Source organism: Manis pentadactyla, chromosome 2 (assembly GCF_030020395.1).
Source record: "Manis pentadactyla isolate mManPen7 chromosome 2, mManPen7.hap1, whole genome shotgun sequence".
Lineage (NCBI taxonomy): Eukaryota > Metazoa > Chordata > Mammalia > Pholidota > Manidae > Manis > Manis pentadactyla.
The window spans coordinates 43,129,863-43,150,822 of record NC_080020.1 but is presented as its reverse complement, the minus strand read 5'-3'; the positions used below and the strand labels follow the sequence as shown (position 1 = coordinate 43,150,822).

The window sequence follows — 20,960 nt, the reverse complement described above, 5'->3', positions numbered from 1 at the left end:
GTCCCCTCTTTATTCTGAGAAATGCTTGTTTTAAAATCTACTTAGTCTAGTATTAATAACCACTTTAGCTTTCTTTGATTGGTGTTTTCATGCTGCATTCTTTTCCATCCTTTTATTTTTATCATCTTCATGTTTGTATATTTCTATAGATATCATTGAGTTGGGTCTTGCTTTTTTTAATCCAACCTGACAAATCTCTGGCTTTAAATTGGATTGTTTAGACCATGTATATGTAATGTAATTATTGCCATTTGGGTTTAAATCTACTGTTTTTCTGTTTGTTTAATATTTGTCCCAACTGTTCTTTCTCCCTTTTTTCCCCCTACTTTCTTAACTTACTTTAGATTTAATAAGAATTTTTTTATCATTTTACTTTATTCTATTGGCTTTTAGCTATATATGTTTGTTTTATTTTTTACTTTTTGATGGTTTACAACACGTATTTCAAATTTATCATAGTTTACCTTCTGCCTTCACATAATATTATACCACTTTACCTATAATGTAATAACCTCACAACACTATACTGCCATTACTTTCCTCCTGTCCTTTGTGCTACTATTTTCATTTACTTCATTTCTACATATATTATAAACTCCTTGGTACATTGTTATTTTTATTTAAACAGTTATCTTTTTTAACAGCTTTACTGAAGTTTAATTTTAAATACACAATAAAAATTTTAAGTCCAGTTGGGCTCTGAGTTTTCATAAGTTTATATAGTGTGTGACTATTGCTACACTCCAGTCTTTGAATACTTCAATCACTCCAAAAAGTTTCTTCATACCTGTTACCAGTCAATTCCCACTGCCCAGCCCCTAACCCCTACCCAGAAAACTGCTAGTCTGCTTTCTGCACCTATGTATATATTACGTTTCTTTAAATTGTAAATGGAATCATACAATATTTATTCTTATTTTTGTGTCTGGTTTATTACATATATTTTTGAGCTTTGTCCACATTTTTGTGTGTATCAGAAGTTTGTTCCTTTTAACCTCAGTAATATTTCATTATATGGATACATCAATTTTAGTTTTTTATCATCCTTAGTTAATAGACATAGATGGATTCCAGTTTGGAGCTACTATGAATAATATTGCTACACATGTCTTTGTGTAGATATATGTGCTCCTTTTTCTCCAGTAAGCATTTAAGAATGAAATTACTGGGTCATATGATAAATATATGTTTAACTTTTAAGAAACTGCCAAACTGTTGTCCAAAGTGGTTGCATCATTTTAATTCTTACTAGCACTGATTGGGGGTTCCAGTTTCTCTAATCCTCATCAAAGCTTAGCAATTTCAGTCTTTTTGATGTTGGCCATTCTAGGGGCAGTACAGCAGTATCTCACTATAATTTTAATTTGCATTTTCCTAATGACTAGTGATTTTGAGCATATTTCCATGTGTCTACCTGTTATCTATACCTCTTCATATATCTTTTTTGATGAAGTGACTCTAAAAGTTTTTGGTTTATTTTTAATTTGGCTGTTTGTCTTTTAATTATGAATTTTATAAATCCTGGATATAAGACCTTTTGCTTGATCTTACCTGCTATTAATCCCATCCAGTGCATTTTCATTTTGGCTATTGCATTTAACATCTCTAGAAGTTCCATTTGGTTCCTTTTATATCTTACATTCTTTCCCTACTTCCTAAGTATGTTAAGTTTATTTACAATAGCTGTTTTAACCTCCTACCTCTTCTGGGTCTGTTTGTATTGATTTTACCATTTTTTGCTTTTTTATAAGTCATATTTCCAGGCTTCTTTGTGTTCCTGGTGATATTTGATTGGATGACAGTCACTGTGAAATTTACATTGGTGGGTGCTCTTGTATTTTTTTAAAGAGTATAGGACTTTGTTCTATCTCACAGTTAAGTTACATGGAACCAGTTGGAGCCTTTTGAGACTTGAAGTCTTAGGGTGTATCCAAGTGTTTTTAGCGCTACTACAAAGGCAATACTCTTCCTGAAATTTCTACTCAATTCCTTATATTATTATGGGGGCCTTTCACTGTGGCCAGTTGAAACATTAGCTATTCCCCGTCTTGTGTGAATTCTGGGAATTTTTCAGCCTACTGCTGACTGGTAGTTCTTTCCCCAGCCCCATGTAACACTAATTCTCTTACAAATACTCACAGTAATACTCAGCAAAGGCTGAAGGGAACCTCTCTATAGATCTCTGAAACTCTCTTCTGTTTAGCTCCCACCTCCCAGGTGTACAGTGTTACAGCTCTAGACATACTGGTCTCTCCGAACTTAGCCTCATCACTTTAGAGAGAATGCAGAGTTCTTATCCCTTCACTGCAGTCTGGAAATTATCTCTAGACAGTAAGGTGGCATAATTGTACAGCTTACCTCATCTGTTTCTCATTTCAAGGAGCAATAATAACACTTTTTATTTTCCAGTGTTTGAAAACCATCTTTTTCATATATTGTGTCCAGCTTTCTCCAGTTAAGACTGAATGGTAAATCCAGTTCCTGTTACTCCATCACAGCTAGAAGCAGAAGCCTCTCTCTCTCTTGGAAGGTTTGGATCAGAAGAATGACATGATCTGACATATCTTTTAACAGTATGGGGATGCTTGGTGAAAGGTTGGCTACAAAATGGGAAATGACGGAAGCAAGGTATTGGGAGACCATTACTTGAATTCAGGGCAGACTATTACTAGAATTCATGTCAGAATGACATGGTGGAATTCTGGACTTGAAGAAAAAGTAAACAGGATTTGCCAATTGTTTGGACATTGTGTATGAAAGAAAGGGAGAAATGAGGATGATTCCAAGAATTTTGGCTTAATTAACTAGAAAAATGGGGAGGTCATTGAAGGAATAGTTTCAGTGCTGGGGAGAAATTCTGAAAGGGGTGAGGTGGACTGAAGAAAGAATATAAGAGGAATTGGACCCAGTGAGGACAGACAGCTTTCTCAAGAAGTTCAATTAATTACATTACATCACTCAAGGGACTCATAATCTCTTTGAGAGAGAATTGTACTAAGATAATTGCATTAGTGTAAGGAGTATACTAATGGAAATTTCTACTGCCACAGATCAAATGAAGAGGTCTCTAATATAATGGGGATGTTACAGGAGGGAAGCATAAGATGCTTCATAGAGATGCAGATGCTTGAGTCGCATGGTGAAGGGCCCAGACAATTTCACCAGAGGGAGAAGGAAGGCAAGGGCATTGCAGAAAGAGAGAGGAGCATGGGATAAGTTGACTGACGGCAAACAACTCAACACTCTCAGAAACTAATTTTCTATGGCTCAGCCTAAGCTAGTAATGGGGATTTGTGAATAAATGAAGTGATAAATAAAGGCAGAGACAAGGTTAGTTGACAAAGACCCTTCTTTACCATGTACATACTTTATACTTACTTCTGTAAGTAATGAAAATGTCTTTATGGCTCTGCAATATGACTGGTGGAGTTGAGCAGGGAAGCCAATGAAAGCACCTGGGAGAGGCCATTAAGGCCTGAAAAAAATCTAAAGAGTTGGAGCATTCGGAGTAGGATCTCACAGTGTTTTAAGTCAAGGAATCAAGATGTCTTGGTGAGCTGATCAATGGGGTGGAGTAAGAAGAGAAAAAGAGTAGAATTAAAGATTACATTTAGGTTTTTGGTCTCGCTATCTTGGTAGGCGGTGATACCACTCTTTTTCTAAAACTGGGAAAAACAAAAATTTGTACAATAAAATATTTTACAGAAATGTACATAATTTACCTAGCACTGAGTAATCAGTCAATGAGGTAGTGGCTCCAGGAGTAGGTAAGAGGGTCTTTAACCCCTTACCATGATGGTCTCCATTAGCTCTATCCCTTATCCTTCAGCCATATTGAAAAATTTTTAAGCTGCAGAAAAATATGATGCTGCCTATACAAGATAGCTTTAATATAAATTCCCTAATAATTTTGCTTTTTATCAGCCCCCTTGTATACAAATACCCCTGAAACTATAATAGATTCTGTGTCAGAGCAGACTAACCCAAAATTTTAGGCTTCTATAATACAAATGATAGAAGCAATATCACTCATTGTCATACATCAGATAGACTGGGGTCAATCCAAGGATGAATAATTCTGACCTTCCCTGAACAAGTCTCCCTCATGTTCTAGGATCCATCCACAGGGCCCAGATTCCTCATGTTCTTCCAGCTAGCCAACTTGTACTGTAGGAGGGACTTTGCATGTGCTGTTTTGTCTCTTGGCATAGTAACCTACCTCACACTATACCTTATTATATCATAGCTAGATTCTTCTTGTCTTTGGAGTCTTCTTCCCTGACTGCTTTTTTGAACTTTTCCAGCCTTGATTAACCTTTATCATACCACTCTATTAATTCCCTTCCCAGCACTTTATTATTTGCAATTATATATTTATTTTCTTGTTTAATTTTTTACATCTGTTGCCCATACAAGACTCCATGAGAGAAGCAATCATGTTTACTTTGGGTAGCTACAAAATGCATAACATTGCCTGTACCTAGAAAGTAATCAGTAAATATATGTTGAATAAATAAATGAAGGGCAAATAATGAGGGTTACTATTTAAAAGCATTTCATCAATTAATCAATAGGAGGAGATATTATTTTGGGGAGGGGGGAATTTCTTGTTATTTCTAAAATCATATCATGTAGATAACAGCTTTCCCTAATTTTGGTCCCATATGATTTGGGGGAACATAATTGTCAGGACTGCATCAGCATATCAACCTGGGTAATGTCAATGGCTATAAGAAACAACCACCACATTTCAGTAGGGGGTTTAGGTTTTTCTCATGTTACAGACTGTTTGCCTTCTATGTGCTGATTCAGGGTCTTCCTTTCTGTGACTCCACTATACACTCTGGGATCCTGGGATCCCTCACTGTGTCTCTTCTATTTGTCTAGCCAACAGGCAAAGATTGCCTGATTGTGTCAGGTTTCAAAGACCAAGTCTGGAAGTGGTACGGATCACTTCTGCACAGGCTCCATTGGTCAGAATAAGGCGCATCCCCAACCTAACTGCAAGGGAGTCTGGGAAATGTAGTATTCCTGTGTGCCGAGGGAGAAGAAACTGGATATGTGAACATCAAGCTAGCCTCTGCCACAGTAGGGGACTTCATGTGGTGGTTGTGAGGATTAAAGAGTTAATATTTGCAAAATACTCAGAACAGTGTCCAGCACCTCAGGGGCATCCATGATTCCAGGTAAGTTGCAAGAGGAGTTTCTCTGAGTTTGCACTTATCATTGCTTGCTAAACAAGTCAGATACTCTGAAGTTTTTGTCAAGCCCAACAGCTGGCTGGAGAGTTTTATGAGCCCCAGTGCCCAGGGAGGCCAGCCAAAGATGCAGATGCCACTGCCAAGTCTGTACCGCACATCCTCATGCTTTGTTTAATTTGGTTCCCTGGGTGGGATGAGTTTTATGAGCAGGTGTTCTGGTTAATTGGGTGATTAATACTCCTCAAATTGGAGAGCCATTTCCCCAGTGACAGTTCTTGCTTTGCTCAAATATGAGACAAATCTTCATTGCCTAGTCTGGAGAGGCCCATGATTGCACTCACCTGTCTGCCAGGCTGCTCAGGTCAGCACTCTGGTACTGAGGACTAGGAACCTGACCCCACATCTGGCTGAGTCACTGTCTTGAGGCATCAGTTTAGAGAAATAAGTGCCTCCCACATCATCTGGCTTCCTCTCAGACCAGGGCAAAGCTGATCTGGGAGGCTATTTGTGGTTCCCTTCTGGGGATTCTAATCTGTGTCATCTCTCAAGGTTAGAGCCATTGCCTCTGCACAGAGCCTTCCAGCTCCTAAAGTAAGGTGGCCAAGCCATGTTCAAGGGCAAATCAGGCATCAAAACTCTTTTTCTCAAATTTGCTCTCAGACCAAGAGAAATCTGCCCCAAACTCTCTTCTATTCCACATTTCCAAAGCCCTCTCCCCATCCCCACATACCATTGTATTCCAGCCTCCTTGTCTTGCTTTTCTCAGTGCAAAGACCCTTTTCTCTCCCAATGACCTTATCATATCTATGCATCTTTCAAAAGCCAAATGGTATTCCTCAGTCCTTCCAACCAAGATTTCTCCATCTTTAGAATTTTTGTAGCACTTATTATCTGACCCACATCAATCAATATTTAATTATATACAATATCTTATCTTTCATATATCTTACCATATATCTCATCTTTCATATACTCTTTATATTTTACTTTAATTAGATTATTGGCAGCTGTGGGCTATGTTTTCTCTTGGCCATGTATGAAACAAATAGTTGTTTGATTGCTAAATTAAGCTAGATGCTACTTATGCTTCTAGAAAGGGTCAATCCATTCTGTTCTACCAACTTGGGCCACACAGCTGAAATGATGGCCACTCAGTCCTGTTCCTCACATGTTCCAGCTTTACAAATACAGAGCAACTGGATCTCTTTCTCCAGCTATGGCTGGGAAAATCCCAGGGAAAACTCTGATTGATTTCATTCATGTGTCCATCCCTAGAAAAATCACTGTTTTGAGTGAGGTAAGATCATATAAGAACAAGAAAGTTCTGAACCATAATCACATGGTTGTAGCAAAAGACCAAGTGATAGTTGTCCAATACAGGTGGATCTAGATTTTGGAAGGTTCTGCCGCTCTATCTCTTCTCCAGAATAGGTTATTTATTCAAAACTATGTATTCATTCATCAAACATTCATTTAGTCAGAGGAGATGCTGTTCCATGGGAAAGCTCAATAGATTAATTGGCAATAAATCTTTATTGTTCTTTCTTTCTAGAGGGTGACAGAAAGAGGCATTTTCACTGAAAAAAAAAAAAGCTTCCAGGCCCAACTGATGATACCTTTCTCTTAACTCTGTTCTCCAGAAATGACCTAAAATTTACATTCATGAGTTGTTTTCTCCCCCAGGGGAATTTAATAGGGATCAAAGTCTTAATCTCATCATCTCTCTCTCCCCTCCCTGTTCACCTACTCCTCAGAGATCTGCCTTGGTGGTTCAGTGAGGTAGTATGTCAATTTCAGGGCCCCTAGTAGGAAACAGATGACATAACTCAAAGGAGTAATTGAAGAAAGCTTAGTAAAGGAACTACTGAGAAAATTGAGGCATGAGGCAGGGTAAGGAATCAACAAATAATGAAGATTTCTTAAGGTTTAGCAACAGTGAAAAACTGTTCTTCCCTCATTCTCTAAAAAGATTAGGTGCAAGTGGTAGATGGAGGATATGAACTGTGACCTTAAGTAGTGGAGGACAGCCACTGCAAAATTGCTGTCCTTGTGAAGGAAGCCAAGGCATCTCCTCAAGATCTTTGAGCTAGTTCTCCATGTGGCCAAAGCCCAGGAAGTGCAGGTGATACAATCCATAGAGGTCAGCCTCCTAGGGAATAGAACAGGATGACCGTGGGCAGAGAATGATCTGGACAATTCACTGGAGAACAACCAGTACAAATGATAAGTTTCTATGGGGTGGGTGCAAAAATATCAGAATAGGGTATGTGTGAATAGTTTTCAAAAAACCCACCTGGAGATTCTGGAAAAATGTAGTCTCCTTCTCCTCCCTCAAAAGATCAAGTAACACTGATCAAAATAAGTGAAATTGCAAAAAGAGAATGTCATATAAGCTAGCTGGTTAGGAAGATCATTCATGTATTTGTTCATTATTCATTAATCGTCAAAGATTTATTTGTACCTCTAGGTATCCAGCATACAAAGTTGGATTATATATTTCTTAATGCTTGAAAATTTTTGTAATAAAATGTTGGAATAAATAGATTGTACAGGGTCACTGCCTTTCTGGACCAGCAAGGTATCCTGGAGGAATGGACAGCTAAATGCACTCTGAGTCAGCCAGGTTGGAAAGAGCAGGGAAGGATGTTCCAGGAGGGATGTTGAGCAGGTGTGGGAGAGTGGTGGGAGATTGAGGTGGTAGAGGTGGAAATCTACTTCAAAGTTAAGAACTACATTGTCAGGTCTGCGTTTTAGAAAAATCCCTTGATCATCAGGGCAAAAGATGGATTGGTGGAATAAACAAAATGTTAAAGAATTGATGTGGAGGCCAATATGAGCAATGGTCATGCACAAAACTAGGATCTGAGCAAAGGCAAGAGGCCCGAAGATGAAAAGGAACAGATTTAAGAGATAATCTTGGGAAAATTAACAAGACTCAGAAAATGAATGGCTGAGGTGTGAGACAGAGGGAAGATGCTACTTTGCCTTCTCATCATCTGCCTACTTTTTCAGCTAACAGCTTTTCAGTTTTCCTTTGAGAACACTGCTCCTACCTGCCTGGTTGAGTGTAGTTTCCATAGGACTGTCATCTGTAGGTTCTTATCTTCTCTGGCCAACAGGTTCATCTCATGACCTAGGCCAGACCAGTTAGTCTTTTCCTCCTGGGAATTTTGAAATCTTGGACTTGGCACCTAGATCCTGTCATGGTTCTTGTCTTTGTTGAAGCCTCTTTCTTCCGTTTTTCCCCTAATTTTGTGTACTACCCAAAGGCCGTCTTAAAAAGTCATTTTTAAAACTTCAGTTAGTTATTTTCTATTGCTACAACCAGAAAACCTCAGCTGATTATGGTGGCCATGTAAATAGTTTTGCCTTTCACTAAGAGACAGAAAACAGGAGTAGGAGAGAGTGTGAGGTTGGGTTTTTTGGGAAGAGGGGTGGGCAGTTTGCTTTTGAGAAGACCATGGACAAGCAAAGCAAAAAAATCCAAAAGTTGGCCCCAGGAGGCTTATGTGAAACTAAAAATCACACTATAGAGTGTAAGGGCCATCTAGATATAAAGGTCCTACTCTACCGCCTGGCCTCCTAAGCATTCACCCCGACTTCTCTGGGGAGAGTAAGTCTTTCACTGGGGAGGCTGACACATTGTACAGATGCCTCACACTCAGTAGGGGAGAGTGGGCAGAGCCCCATTCTAGGCACTGGAACTCCTTGGTCCTGGCTCTGCCTCTCTCACTAATAAGCTAAGGTGGACTTGTACCAGTGCCCTCTCCTTTCTAGGACTCATTTTTCATGTTATTAAATTCAGGGCTGAATTTTATTGGGAAAAACTCCAAAAGAATTTTTAAGTTTATATGTAAAAGAGTCAGCTATACTGGGCAACTGAGTTCAACAAATTGTAAACTGGTTTCCTTACTTCAGGACTTCTCAGTGTCTTAAATACACTCATCGGAAATGCAAATCTTTAAGAGAGGTGAAATCGAGCAACATTTCTCACTAGGTTTTTGCTCAAGAAAATTCCCTATCCCTTTTAGAACACATGTGGAACTAGTAATTGTCAGAATGCACTTGCAGAAATGCTGGATTAGGTGATTTCTAAGGTTTTGCCAGTCCAGAGAGTCCCTAGTTCTGTGCGGCCAATGTCCTGTGCACCTCCTGTTTTTCCACTTGCCCCATCCTCTGGAATGATTGACTTCCAGCTCTGTTCTCAGGTGGTTTTCCTTCTCATAGGGAAAAGCACATGAATACCTATGAAGTCACTTAAAGATCTATTCAGGCTCATGAAACCCCCTATCAGATTAAATGGAAAACCTAGCATCTCCCGCAACAGGCACACACACACACACACACACACATTGTGCGCTGAGCATAGACCCCGGACCAGCCTGAAGGGATTGCAAAACATGCTCTTGCGTGCATTTGGGAAAACAAAGAAAACCCTACCCTTTTCTGCTCCAGACAGTCTGAGACGCTTTTTCACCCTTGGGCTTTTGCCCAGTTCTCTCATCTGCCTCAATCCTGGTACTAAATTGGTTCAAGGTTTGGAGAAAAGCTTCAGAGGAAAAGATGTTTAGAGTTCTTAAATGCTGAAGTCACCCTGTGGACTGGAGTATAGACCCTCTATGGCCACCAGAGGGCGATGACAACAGCATCTGTACAGAAAATTGCTCCCAAGAATAACAGCAGTAAATTGCACCTAATGTGTTTATGAATGATGGTGTGTGTGTGTGTGTGTGTGTGTGTGTGTGTGTGTGTGTGTGTCAAGTTGGGCGCTTAGCGCTAAGACTTAGAAATTTTGCTAAATACAATAAAATAAAATCTGCACTTCTACTATATATTCACAGGATGTGGCCAGGTAGTTGAACATTTCCTTGAAGGAAAATGAGGTAGAAGAAATCAGAATAGCATTTATGTGAAAGAAAAGGAAAGAGTTCTCATTGGCATAGCTGCCGTCATGGTGTGTGTGATTGTGTGTGTGTGTGTGTGTGTGTGTGTGTGTGTGTGTGTGTGTGTGTGTGTGTGTGTGTATGAGAGAGGGAGAGAGAGAGAGAGAGAGAATGTATGCATGTGCAGGGTTCATTCAAATTTTTCCAGTGTGAGCAGACCTCAAGGAAGTCTGGCCAATACTTCCTCCAGTTCCTGCCCTCTCCCTCCAAACAAACAAACAAAATCATTCCTACAAGTATTTATGGAGCCTTTTAACACACATGCTCCTCCCCACTGGCATCTGGAAAAGCTCAGACCTGCCCAATTTAGAGTGGGCCCTGGAAGAACTAAGGTGCTAGGGGCAGAAGGGATGCCTCACATGCAAATGACCGTTTTGCAAAAACACCTTAAACACTTTCTGTTCTTTGATGCTCCAAACAACCCAAGGGGGTGGGCCCAGACAGGGATGTGGCCCCACTGCTTTGAGGAAAACAAGGCTCTGAGGTGACATGATTGGCTCAGTCACTCAGTCAGGAAGCTCAAGTACTATGAAGACAGTCTAGGGCTCCAAGCGCCTGCCATCACTATTTCTAGCTGCACAGCGGGCATTGGGTCTGGACAAAGCAGGCAGGACAGGCCTCTGGGTAGGGTTTTCCAGAGTGACCTAAACAATGTGGACAACCATTTTCTGTAACATACGTGACTGTGGAAAGCATTGGCGTCAATACAGTAGGTCCTCCAGGAAGAAGTTGTTCTTTACAAGATGAGAATCTTTGAGGACCTTTGTAGTTGAGGTAGGGACACAGCTCCCATGGGCTGTGATGGAAAACGGGGGTGAATGAGAGTGCTGCGGGTGCGGGTCCCTAGCTGTGTGGCCTTAACCAAAGCATTTCACTTCTCTGAGCTTTGCTTTTTCATCTATAAAACTGGGGTACTCTAACACTCCCTTGCAGGACGGTTTTGGAACAGATGGAAAGACTATGAACAGAGTGCCTAGCTTGGTGCCAGAATACAGAAAAGTGTCTGGCTCCTAACAGTGAATGACTCTCAATTCTGGGGCCCTGCCGACCAAGCCCCTTTCCTTCTCGCGTTCCTTCCCTCTCCCCCCTCTGCAGCCTCTTCCCTCCCGGCTCTTGGTTGTTCCAGCAAAGTTCCCAACTTAGTGGAAATGACGCGCGGCGCAGCCAATGGGAGGCGGAGCTGGCGTTTTTGGGGGGGCAGGAGGGTTGGGCCCCACGTCTCCGGTGTCTGCTCAGCTCAGTGAATGGAGAGAGCCAGCCAGGCTAGCTTGTCCAGCCGCCCCGTGCCCCGGCCGCCTCCGCCGCGCTCCCGAGCCCAGCCCCAAGCCAGACCTGCCCCGGCGCTGCGCCCCATTGCGCTCGCCCCAGGTCCCCGAGCCAGGCCGCGCCCCGGGCCGCGGGCCAGCGGGACCAGGAGGCGCTCGGCACCTGGGCACTCCGAGCGATGCGCAGCGGGGCAACGTCGGCCCCGCCGATGGAGCTGCTGCCGCCGCCGACGCCCGGCGCGCCCCGCTCCGCCCGCGCCCCGTGCGCCTGAACGCAGAGCTCGCTCCTCCTCCGCGCGAACTCCGCCGCCCGCTCCCCAGGCCGCCAGAGCTCTCGGCGCGCCTCCCCGGGCTCCAGGCGCCCTGTCCCGCCGAAACAGCCTTCTCAGGACCATGGCCCCCGGGAGGACAGGGGTCGGCGCCTCCGTGCGCGCCCGCCTGGCGCTGGCCTTGGCGCTGGCGAGCGCCTTGAGCGGGCCCCCAGCCGCCGCCTGCCCCACCAAGTGTACCTGCTCCGCCGCCAGCGTGGACTGCCACGGGCTGGGCCTCCGGGCGGTTCCCCGGGGCATTCCCCGCAACGCCGAGCGCCTGTGAGTACCCTCGCCCCACCGCGCTCCACCCGGGCCACCCACCTGGGTCCCGCAGAAGGGCCCCAGGCGCTAGATCCTTGCTTTCCCCTTGCTGCGCTGGATGCAGTCTCTGCTCTCGCCTCTCTTGGATAGGATCTTCACTCTCTGAGTTGGGGTCTGTGGCTTTGGGCTGGTTTGGGGAGAGAGGTCCCCAAGCCCCCTGTTACACGCAAACAGCAGTGTCTCTCCGGGGGGAGGGGGGAGGGCCCAAGATGCAGGGCCCGCTGACAGCTTCCAAGCACAACGCTAGGAGGAGGCGAGGGAAGGAGAGAACACTGCAGCCAGAGAGGTCTTAGGGCGAGGATAAGGGGTCCATGCTCCTTAAAGAGGGGGCAAAGGAGGATGCTGAAGGGTGATGGGGCATTAGGGCATGGAAACTTGAGAGAAAGCCTGAGAATCTGGCCAGCCTGGAGATCAGAATGGGCAAGCGGCTCCCTGGCTGCCCTTGCGAGGAAAGTTGAGAGTGTGTGTGAAGGTCTAACTTCTGAGGAACAGAATGAATTCAGAGTGGATGCTTGCAAAACCCGCCCTGCCTGGAGCGCAGCCTCGGAGATGCCAAGTTGCAGCCCGGGTGAATTTTTAATGGCTCGGTTATAACTGCCTCCCCAAACGGGCCGGAGAATGGAAATGCTGACAGCCCTTTAAATGCGACCGAGTGCTATAATCTTACAAACCGCACTCAGCCTCGGATTCTGGGCTTGGCAGCAAGAGGAGAGACGCTTGTAGAGTGGGGTGGATTGACCCTCGTTTTAACCCCAATTGTGCAACCAAATATTTACTTTTCATATGTCAACGTTTTGGAAACATTTATCATTTTGATCCTCGAACCAAATTCAAAACTTGGACTCCGGGGTGGGCTCTTCTCAGCCCACAGTTGGGGAGTGAAGAAGGAGGGAGAGAGATGGTGGAGGGGGGTTGGAACACGCCTGGGAACACAGCCCAGAAGTGGGTGAGGGTTTGCTCTAGCTAGAGACTTCTCCGTGTCTTGCTCTCCCTCTGTCCCCATCCCCACATGTCTTCGGAGTAGGTGCGTGGGTCTTCCATTTTGCCTTTGTGACCTTAGGCTCCAAGAGAGTGGCATGAGACTAGGATGAATTGTCCTAGAGTGTGTTATTCCTGTTAATCACCTCCTGTCACCCACTTCTCTTCTGCTTACTCTTTATGTGCCCCTGGGCAGAGACTCAGTAGAACCGCCTTCTTTCTTCTTGGAGCTTTCCTTTAGCTGAGAACTTTCTTTTTTTCAAATTCACTGATTATTCTGTGTGGTTGAACCATGCAGTTTTAGAGGTTTAGAGATGAATCTTCACTAATGCATGTAGAAAACAAGGTTGAGAAATGTGAAATGACTTGCCCAAGGTCATACAGCAAATTGATGGCAACAAAGGGTCTGTAATCCAGGTTTCTACAACTTAATTCAGATATTATACTGAAAAACTTGTTTTAGTGGTATTTGGGGTATGTATACCTTGTAAACTATCTTCCTCTCCCTTCTCATACCAGGACCAATCACATGAGTTAGTGAAATAATAATGATAGCTATGGCTTAATGAGTGCACTCTGTGCCTCCATTTGTTTGCGTGTATTATCTTATTGAATCACTACAACGGTATTCGTTACACAGGTAATGATGATTATTCTGCTTTACGGTTAAACCATTCTGTCATTTGTTCAAGGTTATGTAGCTAGTTGAGTGTTTGAATTTGAGCATGTCTGGCTGCTAAGTCCATGCCCCCTACATTCGGCTGTACATCCATGGAACAAGGGTTAGTCTGGGCCAAGATCTATAAATAGATGGTCCTGGGAGGGTTCTGGCTGTACTTGTCTTAGAAGAGGCTGCTGTTCTGCTCCTTAAGGTATGCCCTGCAAACATTCAGCTCACTTGGACATTAGTTCTCCTATTTGGAGTCTTGAGACTACTTCTCCCCAATCTCAAAATCATATTGCATGTTTGGGAAACCAAAGAGAGTGGGTGCCTCTTCTCCTGGCAGATAGCAAGTGTTCAAAAGCTGCAGGAACAGCACTGATGCCACTGTGCCATCCAACCACCTCCCCCAGGAGACCGAGGCAGCTCAGGGCCGCCCATGTGCTCTCCAGCTGAAGAAACTAGGTGGAAACTGGACTCCTGGGCATTCCAATGAGCCCCTTATAGTCATGGTCACCGGCAGGCATTGGTGCAGGAGGAAGTGCTTTGAAATATCTGTGATTCGTCTGCCCTGGTTCTGGTCACTGATGCCTCTTCGGCTAGAGTGTATGGGGGTGGTGTGGCTGCAAAGCCTGGTTCCTCATTCTCGTCTCCTTCCTCCCTGGGAGAAGAGGGCAGACTTTGGAAGCACACTGGGTCAGGATTACTATGAGGGCTAGGAGCAGCCCACCAATTCACCCTCTCTCAGTTGACTCAGATGTAACATATCAATTTTGCACATTCTTGGGGGAATAGTTGACATTTCTAAGCTATGCTAAGAGTTTCTTTAAGGAGGAATTTCTCGTTCATTTTCCCTTCATTCATGCAACAAACATTATTTGAGCCTCTACTCCATTCCAATAACTGTATATAAAATCATTACATATACTGAAGAAAACCATCAATTCAACTGAAAGAATGTAAGCAAAGGGTGGAAGAAGGAAACTTCCTTTAGTGAGCCTTCTAAACTTCCCAAGACTCATTTTTTCATGAGGCATAAGTTTTGTCAGTAATGCTGTCACATGCTCAGAATCTTCCTGAAATCCAGTTTTTCTGATCTCAAATGTTTATGTTGTGTTTTATAACAAAGATGAAGCTTTTGCTACCTTCTCATTCCTGTTACTTTATCTGCCAAAGAGGCTTTTCTGCAGGGGTGTGTGCATGTGTGGTTATAGTTATTTCTCTGAATGTTTTTGACTTCTGAGGCATTGTCGGCTCATGGTATGCCGTTGAGGAAAACCTGTGTGCAGCTAATGTTGTCACCATTTGGCCTTTGCTTCAGGTCTGAAATGGGACTTACTCAGTTGTTCATAATTAAGCTGGTATCAGAGTCAGGGGATCTGTGTTTCAGCTTCTTTTCCATAATATCAGCACATAACGCAGAAGGAGAAACTGTCATTTATAAACTGACAATTTTTTTCCCTCAGTGAGGAGGTGGCACCCACAAAAAGCTAACTGAAGGCAGAAGAGAATTCAGTGTAATGTGTTATCCACGCAGCAAAGACAGAGGACAAGAGGCGAGGAAGTGAATGGTGGTGCCTGAAACAAAACATTTACCATGGAGCGCAGAGTAAACAGATGTTGCATTTACCCTTCTGAGTACAAAAGGAGCCCACAGATGTAATTCTTCTCCAACCACAATCTCAGCCTGGAAAAAGAGGAGATGGATGAAAGTGAACGCTCATGTGGGGCCCCTCCTCCCCATCCTGCCTAAAGGCAGACAGAGGCCCACTTCTCACCCGCGGCGAGGTGATGGCCTGAACAGGGGAGTGGGGCAAGAGTGGACATCTTTGGTTTTTCACTTGGCTCCAGAACAAGCTGGAGACTGCTGTATTTAAATAAACATTTCCTGTTTGTGAAGGAAAACGAGCGAATGGCTGAAACGTGAGAATGTGGTAACTTAATTTTCTCCATCACTCCAGATGACGGCAGGCTTCGCCGGTGGTTGGGTCCAATAAAAACCGATACCGTGTCATAGGCTTTCCCTCACTTGACCACAGAGGTCCTGAGGTCAAGTAGGAGACTTTCCAAGATGCTCAACAGCCAAGCTCTACATCCTGGTACTCCCAGCCCCCGGGGCCAGCTCAAAGGACTGGGGTCAAGCCGGTGAATCACAGGGCCTCTCTGAGACAGTCGTGGCAGTGCGACATTTCAGGGAAGCACAGTGCTGTCCTGGCGAGTCTATTGGGCTGGTCATGAGCAGCTGAACATACTTGCGTCCAGTGTGTTGTGCAACTCTGAACAGATGATTTTACCTCTCTGGACTTCATTTTTTTTCTTTTTTTGAAAGTAGAATTCTAGTGTAGTTTTAATAGTTTTCCATGTATGGTCCTCTTCTCCAGTACATGTTGGCTAAATGAATGGTGAGTCTCAAAAATGCAAATCTTTCTTTAGTTCTTAGAAATGAAAGATGGGTAATTATAGTTTTGCATTTTTAATGTATGGCTAAGGGCAACTTACTAGTAACCTATAACATGATTTATTAAGGGTTTCTAACATTTGGCTTTCATAAACTAAAATTATGGCCTTACTAGAGTTGCCAAGGACTCCAAATGAGTGATCCACTCTGGAGTCTGGTTGCTAGGCATTGCTTAGCCTAGCAACCAGAAAAACTCCTACTGTGCACATGCCATGAAAAGAGCTAGAAATCCTAAACACTTAAACCATAGGACTTTCTAATCAGGAACTCATCAGCATCATCCTGAGCTTTCTGTAGATTTTGATTGCTGCTTTTCTTACATTAATTGGTGTGTTGTAGGATCATTATTAAGTTTTGCTTTTGCTGATCACTGGGGTCTTATGTTACTTCTGCATTTTTGCCATTTTGATTTTGTATTTTGTTTCTCTCCAGTTCTGTTCATTGGCACTGAGTTCTTTCTCCCCTGGAAAGTGAGAATGTGGATCTCAGAGCCATGGGGTCTTCTGTGCTGACTAAGTGGGCTGTGGCAAGCTTTCAGAGCCCTGTGCCCAGTGGTTCAGACAGGGGCTCTAGAAACAGACCGCTCTGGGTGGAATTCTAGCTGTTACGTCTTTGCTGTTACACCATAGGTGAGTTGCTCCATTCTTCTGGGCTGCAGTGTATCTAATGCCTTTTCACCATCTTCCTACACCTGTAGTACCAGGATAATTGCACTGGCCTCATTTTGAACATGGCCTGAGGCAGTCCGTGTACACGCTCAGCACAGTGCCCAGTGCATTGCTTCTCCAGCTAGTATTTCTTATTTGTAAAGTATGCCTAGTAAACATTCTCTTGGGGAGGAATAAGTGAAATAATATACAGGAAGTGTTGACTACAGTATCTGGCACACAGGCCTCCACAGACTATTAGTGATAGTGACCATAACTGTTATTTCCATTTCTTCATCTCAGGCCCCACCCGGAGGGAAGGTGAGATGCTCACTCTAAATGTGCCCTTTCAGGGCAAGTTCCTCGCCTGTATGTAAGCTGTGCCCAACACCCTTATGCCTGGTCCCTTCCCTCTCCCTTTCAGCTAAACCCAGGTTGGCCTCTGTTCCATAAAAAGGGGATTATGGTTGAAATGGTTTATATCTTTTCCATGGGTGTGGTGCTTTGTGGTATATTTAAATAAGGAATGCATTTTATTTATTTGTTTTGGGGGGTTGGATTTTCATGGGGAATTTTTAGCCCTGACATTTTTTCTCAATGCTCATTCCTCCTGTCTTTCCTTAAATACCTCCTTTTACTGACTTCCTGTGTCTGCCTCCATTACTGCTTTTACTTGAAACAGCTGTATTTACTAGCATACTCCACCCTCATTATGTAAGGTGGTCTTAACCCTTTTTAGAATTGCTGAAAAGAAAGAAAGAAACAAACAAACAAAACACAAGGCATGGAAGCTTTCCCAGAGAGTTTTTCTGGACTACCACTGATTCTGGGTAGGTTAAATGCAGAGGGTGGCCTGCTCTGGTGCGCAGTGTTAAGCTTTCTAGGCTCGCCATTATGCATCATTCTCCAGCCTTAAATATAAATGAGCCTTGGCCAGGTGGGAAGAGCTGGTAATAGGCAGCCTCCACTTCTCTGTTCTGAAGACCTGGATTGTATTTTGTAACTAGTGTTGTCCCTGGCCTGCCAAAGGCTGCACTGTCCTCCCCACTCTCTGAGGACTTCTAGCTCTGTTCCCAGCACCGTACTGGTACAGCCTTTCCCTGGGAAACACTGGTCAAGAGCGTGTGATTAGAAGGCATCAGTACTGAGTGGATAGGGAGGTAGGAAAGGTACACACAGTCTTTGTGTGTACAGGTGTGGACATCAGAATGAGACAGGGTTCCAATCTTGGTTTCACCTCTTACTAGCTAGGTGACCTTCTCATTTGTAAAACGGGAATAATAAAAAATTACCCCCTTCATAGGATGCTGTAAGTACTGAATTGACTCATATTCTGAGGGGATCATGATGCATCCAATAGAAATATTACCGTCATTATTCTCATACTTCTTACCGATTGTCATCTTCCTTCCAAGCATACTCAAGAGAAAGCCTGATTGAGAAAAATATAGATTGTCAGGGGTGAAAGGGGTCCTCTTGTCTACATTCCAGCTGCATGTGCTTTCCTATTAATGTTGAATTCCTTTTAATTCAGCACTTGTGAAATTTCTCTAACTCTTGGTTTCTCATAGCACTTTCCATCATGACTTTAGCTTCGTCTTTGTCCTGTTTGGCTGGTGTCAGAGGCCCCACTGGCATGGGATGGGGTGGGGTGTGTGTGTGTGTGTGTGATTCTCTCCTGTAATATATTTTAGCCTGAGAAATTGGGCCCTTTGGTCAGCAGCAGAGCTCAGCTGAGAAACCTCACTTTCTCAGAGTGGTTTTTTATAACATCTTAGGTGCCCATTGGCACAGGGCATATTTGCTTGACTAGTGCTAGGAATGAATGTGATGAGGGATGCAGCCTGGAGGACTGAGGCCCACAGGCTCTCCCAAAATCTCTGTAAGTAACAGTAATAATGACAACAGTCACCACCACCACAACAGCTGCCACCGCCCAAGCCCCTCCTCGTGCTGGCACAGCTCTCCCACTGTACACGCATGGACTCACTCAATCAAACGATCACGCAAAGCAGGAACTCACACTGTCTTCATTTTCAGATGGGGTAACTAAGTCAGAGAGGCGAGGTGCCTCCCCTGGGTAGGAGCAGTAGGGTTATGGTAAATCCAGGCAGGCTGGGCTCAGGTCTGTGCTCCAGCCACTGGTCATGTTATTTCTCCCAAAATCTTTTAAGTCCGCCCCTTCCCTGTCTTCCAAACCCATTTCTCAACAACCAGAAGGGGAAAAAAAGAACAAGTCCCAGTTGAGCCAGCGCACACCTGTTTGGTGTAAAGCGTCCTGAGAGGAACGCCAATGCCGCGTTCTGGACACCTGGCCAAAGAGCCATCATGTCTGCTGTGGGGATGTAGGTGGCATTCAGATTGGCGCTTAGAGGGTGAACAGCATTCTCACAGATAGTAATGGGAATTCGGTACATAAATTCAGAAGTTCATGGTTACATGGAACCCAAGAGAGCCTGAGCCCAATTTAAAATGACAGGAGCTACACTTCAGGAAGTTTTATCTAACAGAGGTATTTGTACAGAATTCAGCAGGTCAAGTCTTAGGAAAAATAACACCATAGTTATCTGGATAATTATTATCTTTATTCTGCATTTGAGGGGATACCCTCTAAGAACAGTTCTGGTAAGCCTTTTTGGCCAATGTTTTCCCCACAAGTATCTGCTTAAATTTTGGCAGGGACTATCTCCTTTTCCAGGGAGGTGGGCCGATTGCCTTCTCTCAGCCATGCTCTCTGGGCTCCCCCACCCTGAGGTCAGATCCTGCTGGAAGAGGATGTGTATAAGATGCATCCTGGCTGAAAATGTGACATAGCTTTTCAAGGCATTATCACTGCTGTGTGGGCTCAGGCTCCTCTGTGCCTGTCCTAAGTGCCAGCCTGCGGTCTTGACCCCGGATTCATTCTGCACCTTGAATTCTGGAAGTCTGCCAGCACATTAACCACCATCTTGATTCCCTCTTGAGGTTTTTGGCTGCCTTAGCCTGTCTTCTCCCTGGCTTACCCACCTCTTGCTCCCCTGCCCTCCAGATTAGTGTATGCCCTGCCTCACACTGGTCTGCAGGGTATGAAGTCCACGGTCATCTTCTAATCTGTGGGCTTAACTATGGGCTTGTGCAACCTGTGCATCTCTCCTTGAAGCTGATCTGCTCCTTGCCCCAGTCTTGACCCTGCCAGCTTGGCTTCTTGCCCTCTGTGTTGTTCTCCATAGCCTCAGTACTGAATTTGATTTGAGCATCTGGGCCTCAGGTCCTGAAATTGTATTTCAGGAATATCTTTGTGGCCTGGACCTTCATTGGAGACTGGAGACTCCCAACTCATGGCTGTGTCCTGGAAACAACCTCATACCTCATCTTCATGCCAAATGAAACTTTTTATGATGTCCAGGGTGGTGTGTAAGGAGGCACCAGGGCTGGACTCAGTGAAGGATGAATACTTACAGCATGCTCCTGAGCTCCCTACAACCCCAGCAAAGAGGAGAGTAGATTGTTCTGTGATTGAGAAGCTCAACAATGATGATTTCATTGGAGAACTATCCTGCTCAGAAATATGTTGCAGAAGTTTGTGGATTCTCTAGGAATTTTCAGGCATTCTTTTTTCTCTTCCCCATCTCTTCCCAGCTCTAAAGTGTAGGTAGAGAAGTGTTTTATACATGGGGTTTCTAAGTAGTACTAATGGGAAATCAATAGGGAGTATAATTTGATGTGACCTTAAATGAGTAAAAAGACCAAGGCAGAATCCTGGTATCAAATATTTCTTTTAACTGTTGGGATCTTGGAGGAATATTCTTCTGAGTCTCAAGTGTCTCATCTGTAACCGTTAGAGTTAGGAATAGCACTTCTCTCATGGGACTGATGCAAGGTTTTAATGGGATCAGATGTCTGCAGATGCCTCCTAAATTTAGTGCTATGCAAATACCTTAATGAGTACACCCACAATATCTGGTTTAACCACTAAATCCTGTATCTGAAAGATGATCAGAGTTCAACTTAGAATCTTGCATTTACAGGTGAGGAGATTCAGTGAGCTCAAAAACCTCACCCGTAGTCATCTGTGTCTTCAACCTCTTCTTCCTAGGGGTTTCCTTTCCACTTATTAAGATATGTCTTTTATAAAATCCAAATACAGTGTCACACCAGCCAAGTCAGCAACCCAACCAAGTGGAGTTTAGAGGGCT

General features: G+C 43.9%; 1 protein-coding gene across 2 annotated transcripts in view; it reads left to right on the top strand.

Moving 5' to 3' along the window:
- The first annotated feature begins 11,376 nt into the window (after positions 1-11,376).
- Positions 11,377-20,960, top strand: part of SLIT3 (slit guidance ligand 3) — a 588,416-nt gene continuing 578,832 nt past the window's right edge. For both annotated transcript variants that reach the window (XM_036884704.2, XM_036884703.2), the window contains exon 1: positions 11,377-11,999. In XM_036884704.2, the coding sequence (XP_036740599.2) occupies positions 11,389-11,999 (611 nt within the window). In that variant the 5' untranslated portion in view covers positions 11,377-11,388. The remainder of the gene's footprint in view (positions 12,000-20,960) is intronic.